This window comes from Dufourea novaeangliae, unplaced genomic scaffold (assembly GCF_001272555.1).
Source record: "Dufourea novaeangliae isolate 0120121106 unplaced genomic scaffold, ASM127255v1 scaffold67, whole genome shotgun sequence".
Classification (NCBI taxonomy): domain Eukaryota; kingdom Metazoa; phylum Arthropoda; class Insecta; order Hymenoptera; family Halictidae; genus Dufourea; species Dufourea novaeangliae.
The window spans coordinates 45,357-53,596 of record NW_015373941.1 but is presented as its reverse complement, the minus strand read 5'-3'; the positions used below and the strand labels follow the sequence as shown (position 1 = coordinate 53,596).

Below are 8,240 nucleotides of genomic sequence, written 5' to 3'. Positions count from 1 at the left end.
TAATTGGCGATCGATGTTGGTCATGGTATTCCGTGATCAATTGCGGGAATTATGGACACGAATTTTAACGAAAATCCCGTTTCTAGTATTGGATAAGATTCGAAAATACATTTCCCGGAATGGATTCAAATGATGTTCAATGAATGCCGACTTTCTTGAACCACGAACGTACGTAATACCTCAGAGCCATTACGATAACAATACGTAAAATAACGAAAGATATTGTGATTCGCGGTGTATCGTAGATTATTACCGAGACGCTGGTAATTTCATACGACAAATAATGAGATATATACGAGCGCGAGTATTTATGTACGTCGACGAAAATATACGAACCACGGCAGCTACAACCTTTCCGTTTTCCCCTCTGTACTTCAACCGTTAACAAATTTTCGATATATATCGATAGACTATATATCTCATTTTTCCTGGGCGATTTCATTAAGTCAAGTGTCGCTGCTATCGATCTTCGAGTTTTAACTTCTTCGTAGAATAAAGACTTTTGTATTATGATTTTAAGAAAACATTTCTAAAATTAATTAAGGAAATCATCGACGAGCATTAAGAGATCAAATGATAGTTTATGTTTTTAAGACACCTCGAGTATGTCGTAAGGAGAACCGTACTGACCTGTACGTGAAAGTATACGTATCCGGCAAGGGAACTTTAATCTTTCGATATATTGCGCGCGGTATACGGAGGAATCTTCTTCGAGGCGCAGTTGTTTCTCATCGTTTTGGACTTAACGTATTTTACAATCCGGGTAAAAGGACGAGGAAATCGCGCAGTAATCAAAATTTTACGGGTTCAAATTAATATTTTTCGTGGCTTTAAAAGGTAAAGTATCGGAGAATAGTAAAAATCCGTCGGAAATTGGTCGAGGAAGGTTCCCCTGTGAAATTGAACGCGTATGGAATAAACGTTTTTAATACTTCACGTTTTATCGCAATTTTCATCGAAGTCATTCAATGCGAAGACAGTCTTTTTCGTCTCGAAGTTGACATTACTTATTTTACGCGCATCGAATGTTAGGACTGTGTTCGTATTACAAAATAGTTGTTAGCGGATGAACGTTTCTCGGTCCGTAGAAACAGAAAAATAATCATAAAGATCGAATTTTTCGCGAAGAAAGAGAGTACACATGTACACGCTTACTGGGAAACATGTATATGTATTTCAAGACGTCTTTATGCAAAATTGATGAATGTTTTACGTGTACTAAAATGTTCCCTTTTAATCCTATTAAGACTTACAAAATATAAGTATTATACTTTACTTGTATATATACATATGTGATAAAAAAAAATATATATATACACCTGGTTTTTCATGTCATACTTATATTGTATCCTTACTATTTCTTAATGTGTGAAGGTAGTAAAATTAACGAGTGTGTATATTGTTTATTAAACAAAAAAATCGCGTTACGTTTATTTATGAAAATTATGAATTAAATTACTAACATTTTCTCAGAAAATTCCAGTCTTACATTATTCTATCTGCCAACACAGCAATACACTACTATATGCGTCCACGTAGTATATGTATATGTACATATTACAGTGTATTGCTTGACAAATCCTCCTTAACAGGATTTATTGTACAACACATGTAACATGTATGTATATGGTACACATCATTTTTAAACTCCTTTCCGTTATCAATAATTACAAAGCATATTTATAAACAATACTTTTTTAAATTATATATTCTTGTGTACAAATTTTACTCCCATTTACAAATCGTAGGCAAAGATAGATATATTAAATAGGAAAATACATGTTAAGCCAAAAATTGATAAAATTTATACTGTATATATATATATAACTTCTGTATATTATTACCTAAAATTATATTGTTAAATGATTGAGATCATAAAATATAATTCAATTTTTATGTTTCCTGAAACTGCGTTTCTGTGGATAAATTATAATTTCATTGGACGACAACACAATCATATCGCGTTGCAAACGAAATTAAAAGTAGCGTTTACGTGTCGTTCGATGGTATCACATTTAATTCAGAAGCAGTACTGATACTCGGTAAGGTGCTATCGCTCCAATCGGGATGGGGATAACTCCTCGGTGGACTTGGTACATTAACCGGTATCCTACTTTGAACTCTGATATCATGGAACATATTCTGAAACTGTTCCGTTATAGTAGAACCTAACAGATTATGTGCTACATTGTTTTTTAAGGTATTAGACCCATCGATTACGCTTGATTTCTTCTCTAAACTTTGCTTCCTATGCAATTCTAACAACTTTTGAGCTTTGGGCGAATCTTTTATGTTTGATTTTGTCTTGTCAAGTTTCTCGGGAGGCGAATTTAAGCTCGTAGAATTACGCAAATTATCGCTCCTTTTATGAACCGGTAATGTTGTCGCATCCTCTTTTTCCTTGGTAACTGAAAACAAAATATTATAAATATACATACAATTATTATGATATATTTATAATACGTATTCATTTCCTGTAGATACCTAATTGACTATTTTCTGTACAGCCAAGATCTTTGTAAGAAGGTAACAGTGTGAGCGAAGATTCGCCACATGGTAAACTAACGAACTCTAAATTAGCAGAATCTTTAGTTCGACATTCTTTAATGTTTTTCGTTCGTTTTTTCTCCAAATTCCTAAGATGACTGTCCGAAGCAGCCGTTATTATTTTCGATTTTCCCAAAAATTTGTGGTTATCGATACTGTTCAATGGATTGTGCCCCATAGTGGACAGGGAAACATCTGATATGTCGTGCCAGGAAGTAGGTATATTAGATTCTCTGGAAGATGTAGAAGTTGGCGAGGAACATGCAAGACCTCCGTGAACCAGTGACATTTGAGGATTGGTACTTTCTTCGTGAACGTATATATTTAAATTGCTTAATTGATCTGCAATTTGGTTTTGCAACTCCCTAGAATGTACAAAAGGTATTTGTTATTCGAAACAACTAAAACAAATTTTAGTTCATTTATGTGTAGTCTTAACTAACTTGATCGCATTCCGAAGTTCAATTAACAATGAATCCTTATACGAACATAGAACAGATAATTTATCTTTTTCAAGGGTCAAGTATTGCACCTCTAAGTGTCGTTGCCTTGCAAGTTCCGTTTGTTCAGCAAGATTTGTTCTCAAATCTACTATAACTTTTTGAGAAAATTCTTGGCCTTTCATTCCTTCCTTTAATTCAGTTATTGTCTTGTCTTTGGCTAGAGCCGTTTTTATCGCCTCCTCCAACTCTTGCCTCAAGGTTTTTACAGTCGTTTCTAAATCTAACTGCCTTTCTCGAGCTTCGTTCAACAGTACGACTTGTTTATGAACTTGCCTGTTTGAAATAAGAAGTATTTTACATACAGTATACAGTAAAAGGTATTTGTAACCTTTTTTTTTGGGAGGGGGTGAGGAAAGATAATATACCGTTGTAAAGAATCACGCTCTTCTCGCAACGTTTCGTACATAGCATTCATTTTTCTACTTGTTTCTTCCAACTCAAGTGTACTTCTTTCCAATTTTGATCGGAGTGCCACAGCTTCTGGATCCTAAAATAAGTATTCTTTAGAAATGTCATGCATTAATTTTTTTAATACTAATGTCACATAACTGTACCATAATAAGTGATTTCCCAGATTCTGCTGATATTCTAAGCAACACTTGCTCCATATCGGTAAGAATTTTACTGGCTTTGTCGTCGTTAACCAAGTCTTCTAATTCCTTCATTAAAAAACCTAGTGTACGAATTGGATTGAATACACCAAATCTGTCATCAGTAGAATCAAATATTCCACCACACTGTACACCTCTATCTATGACTAAAATAGATTCAACACTGCTTGGCAATGATGTAGTTGATGGATGTGATGTACGTGGTGTAACTTTTATCTGCTCTTCTAATCGCTTCTGTGAAGCTGACTGTTTAACAGGAACCTCATCCAAATGTTTGTGCTATACATAATAAATGAATGAAATAATCTTGATTCTTTATAAAATACCCACATATGGATGTAAAACATGTACGCACTTCTTGTCTTTGATGGCTTAAAGATTGTTTTTTACAATCTTTAGCGTCAGATCCATGCTTTGCTGACTTTGTAACAGGTGTCCTGCTAACTAACTGTTGCAAACCTTGTTTTATAGTAGCTCTATTCTGTTCTCTTAAAATTCTAGTCCAACTTTGATGAGAATCACCACTGCTACTAGGTCTCCTTTTCTCTTCTACTCCCTTATGACTAGTGGGACTGCTGCTGACCATGGTTGATGTACGCTTACGCCCTTTTGTTTTCACAGTGACTTCTATCAGAGTATTACAATTATCATACAAAACTAGGCCTTCTGAATGCTCTCCAGACTTGGGCTGTGGATATAATAACACAGTTAACTTTTACACAATATTAAGTTTCTAAGCAATTATATTTTCAAACTTGAAAATTACCAAAATTTGTTTGTTCTCCACAATATTTTTGTCAGACCTAGTGGCGACAGTTTTACATGCAGCGTTGACTCTGCTGCTCATTATGCTGAAATATTAAAATATATTTTTACTTTTCACTATACGTTTCTACATAGAATCGACCTATTCCCGGTCAGTACGGTTATAATCGTTGTGATGCATCTAACCTGATGCTTCGTTGAATTCGCGTTCATCATATACATCAAGAGACTCACCGCAATGTGGTATGGTGTCGGCCAGCATATTTACCCTGGCGTTTATAATACATACGATGTCTTGCATGTTTAAGTAACTTAGATTAATCATTTTATCGGAGTATTGCGTGTAAAACATAAATTCGAAAATCAGATAAACATGTATGTCATGCTGTAAGATAGATATATATATATATACATATATAATACACTCTATTAAATTTTACAATTGTATACGTTTACGGTATTATTCAGTAAGTACTTCACGCGTTTCCAATGTAAAAGTAAACGGTAGATTTAGAACTGTAACTGTTTAACTTCTACAAGTTTAAATTCGTCTGAACTATTTTATGATAAATGAAATTAAACAGTAAACAATTCATTTCCATCATTGAAGGTTTTGAAAACATAAAAGCAACAGAATTTCATTATAATTTATTCACAAAGATTCTCATTTTATGGTGTTTTATACATTCATACATGTGATAATTGGATAACATTCACAATTTACTTGTCTCACATCAAAGCAATTATAATACATCATATAAACGCAACTTCCTGTTTCCATACTATACAATAAGTTTCACAAGCACAAGTTATCTTGGCAAATAATTTTTCTTATATTTTTTAATTTCAATTACACGAAACAGTACACTTAAAAAGAAATCGAGAAAAATGATTTTTTCATTTAGTACGATTTTAATTTGTGTAATAATATTATGTTCATAAATTACTGTACATTACTTTATAAAGTATAAAAAATCATATTGTTTTTATTATCCGTCCGTTTTGATAACTTTATAAAATATATATATGTATACAAAATATGATGCCTAAATTAATTAACATATTATACATTTGTACACAGAATTCTGCTTGATATTAAAATCGTTTAGTGAATATTGCTATTCAAATATTTAATTACATGTATTATCATATATATTAAGCTTTGTTAGTATCTTATTAAGTTCACTTCTATGTCTGCTTAAAATTTCATAAAATTTATCAAAGAAAAGTTTTGCAGATTCTACTATGTATGCTTTCCTTCTGCGTACTGCATTTAATTTATCTCTTGTTTCTTCCATCTCTACCACAACTTTTTTCCTATCTGGAATTGAATCTTGAATCTCCTTAATATCATTTTGCAGTGCTTTTATTTGTTCCTTGAATTTTGTTTCTTCATTCTTAGAATCTGTTTTAATTTTATTTATTAGATTTTTATTTTCTTTGATAGCATCAGCAACATCATTACTCTCATCTTCTAACACCTTCATCTTCTCCTGAAGATCTTCTAATTCATTAGAATTTAACTCCATTAAACGTTCTTTCTCTGTTACTTGTTTCTTTATTAATTCTTTCAGATCATTCATTAAACCAGCTTTCATGTTTAACACATCCATAATTTGAGGATGTAATATACCGGTTTCCGGCACTTTCAATTCTTCCAAATCAACGCCCATATTATTGCTAAGTTGCATAAATATTTCCTTGTTGTATGTTAAAATTGCCTTTGTTAAATTGTTATTAACCAATGCTAACTTGATGTCCATTGTATACACTTCTTTTTGTATTTCTTGTAAGTGCTCGTCATATTGTTGCATATAATCTTGAATTTTTGTGCACTTTTCCACGACTTTGTCTTTCTCTACTTTGGACATTGGCTGTTGCTTAATTGCTGAAACTAATTCATCATGATGTACACTCTGTACATGGATTTGTTCACACAGTACATTGCATTCTTTTTTTCTTTGATTTATATCAAAGGTAACCGTTTTGATGTACTCCTCTTTTGCAATGAAATCGTTTAATTGCTTGTTTTCATCATTTTGCAAGGATGCAAATATTTCCTGCAAGTGTTTAACTACGTCATCAATATTATTTGATTTTTCTTCATCTGCTTGAAACTTTTCTATTTCCTTCTCCCACTCAAACTGTGCATTGTTCAAGTCCTCTTCATTGACTCCATGCTGATCCCCAATTTCCTGTAAGTACTTCTCAACCATTGCTGCCTCCTCCTCAAGTTTCACATCATTCCAAGCATTATAAAAATCAAGCATTGAAAAGAAAGTTTTCTTATGAATATTAGCTTCTTTTTCATTGCCCATAAAAGGCAAACTATCTAAACTGTACTTCTCAGAAGCTATGATCCTTACTTCACAAATTCCCACCAACCAGCAAATCCAGCCCAAAACATTGGGCCAGGAATGCATAGCATTGGCTGTTTTCAACCAAGACTTAGTAATAATGCCAGGATAATGAAGTTTCTTGGCAATTTTTGGCAGTTCTTCCACATAATTGTTAATTGACAATACTTGTTTAATGTCCAGCATTTTAACTAAATAAGCAGAAACTTCTACAAACATTTTCAAAGTAATGGGTTTTAAGCTACCATTGCTATTAACCAAAGAAGTAAGTTGATTTATATTAAAGAATTTATCTATTTTATTAAGCATATAAGTCTGATATGTTTTGTCTGTTAAAGGTCTTGTATCTTTCCTGGAACCTTTGGTTCCCAAGCTGCTAACACGATCACCTGATAATGGTCTGGGTCCCGTTGGAAGAACTGAATGAATTCTGTTATTCCCAACTGAAAGGAAAACAGAATTTTTGCCAACATTTGTAACTGGTGTCCTTGGAGTTGCTGTTCCATGACGAAGTGGTGTTTTACCTACGAAACCAACACTAGAAAATTTTAGGTCTACTATTTGTGTTATGCTGCAAATACGTATTCGTTTTTTATGAAACTGAACGAAAGAGAGGATTATTACTTACCAGTCGTTTTTAAAATCGATCCTTTAATACTCGCTCTGTCGCATGATGAACTTCGAACTCGCGGTCTGGGAATATGAGAACTTTCAGCTGAGGTAATAGAAATTTTCGGCTTTAATGTTTGTGTCCTCCGTGAATCACATCGCGTCAAGTTTTTCTCTTCCCTTTCAAAGTTAGATATTCTCACTGGATTCGTGGATGATCTGCGATCCACAGAACTGCTCCGCATTTTTAACCAAATAAAATCTGCACTTCGGTTTAAGAAGTATTCGAATATTTATTTATTCTATTAAAATGTTTAAAACATCACATAGCCGAACATTTTGAATTTCGTCGTTATGCACAGATGTATCAAGTACAAGATGAGTGACATCACATCACAGACGAGAACTCTGAAGGCTCTGAAGTGGCTGAACGGAAGTTTGTGTCGCCACATTATACTTATTAATGTCGAATTTCAGATGATTTTAGATACATTCGGTAAAAAATGCCCAACACACAAGTTGTTTCTGCGTTGAGAGACAATAAAATACAATGCTATACTTCATCTATTTATTTAAATATTTAATATAAAATTTAAAATATATAAACATAAACATATGTATAAATTCCAAACAATATCCGTCATATAAGGTATACACGATAAATAAATATGTATGTCGGGACTTGATTGTAGTTTTGCGCGTTAATTTTGAATATTGAAGTTTGTCAATAATTTATTGATTATTTCAGATGTTCAGTTTTGATGTTTAATTTATCGATCCTAAGTTTTGTAAATAATTTTATTAATAAATTTATCGTTGAGTTCAGCCGTGTGTACTTTTATTTATAA

General features: G+C 32.8%; 2 protein-coding genes across 2 annotated transcripts; both read right to left on the bottom strand.

Moving 5' to 3' along the window:
- Window positions 1-1,989: 1,989 nt before the first annotated feature.
- On the bottom strand, window positions 1,990-4,786 carry LOC107185663. The gene is made up of 8 exons (XM_015573399.1): window positions 4,661-4,786; window positions 4,428-4,512; window positions 4,017-4,349; window positions 3,600-3,940; window positions 3,416-3,496; window positions 2,991-3,323; window positions 2,485-2,912; window positions 1,990-2,408 (listed from the first exon to the last, which is right to left on the bottom strand). Exons 1-8 carry the CDS (start codon window positions 4,711-4,713, stop codon window positions 1,990-1,992), a joined length of 2,073 nt encoding a protein of 690 aa, XP_015428885.1. The 5' UTR covers window positions 4,714-4,786.
- Window positions 4,787-5,556: 770 nt separating this feature from the next.
- LOC107185662 (kinetochore protein NDC80 homolog) lies at window positions 5,557-7,738 on the bottom strand. Its single transcript, XM_015573398.1, has 2 exons — window positions 7,412-7,738; window positions 5,557-7,307 (listed from the first exon to the last, which is right to left on the bottom strand). Exons 1-2 carry the CDS (start codon window positions 7,635-7,637, stop codon window positions 5,557-5,559), a joined length of 1,977 nt encoding a protein of 658 aa, XP_015428884.1. The 5' UTR covers window positions 7,638-7,738.
- Window positions 7,739-8,240: the final 502 nt, after the last annotated feature.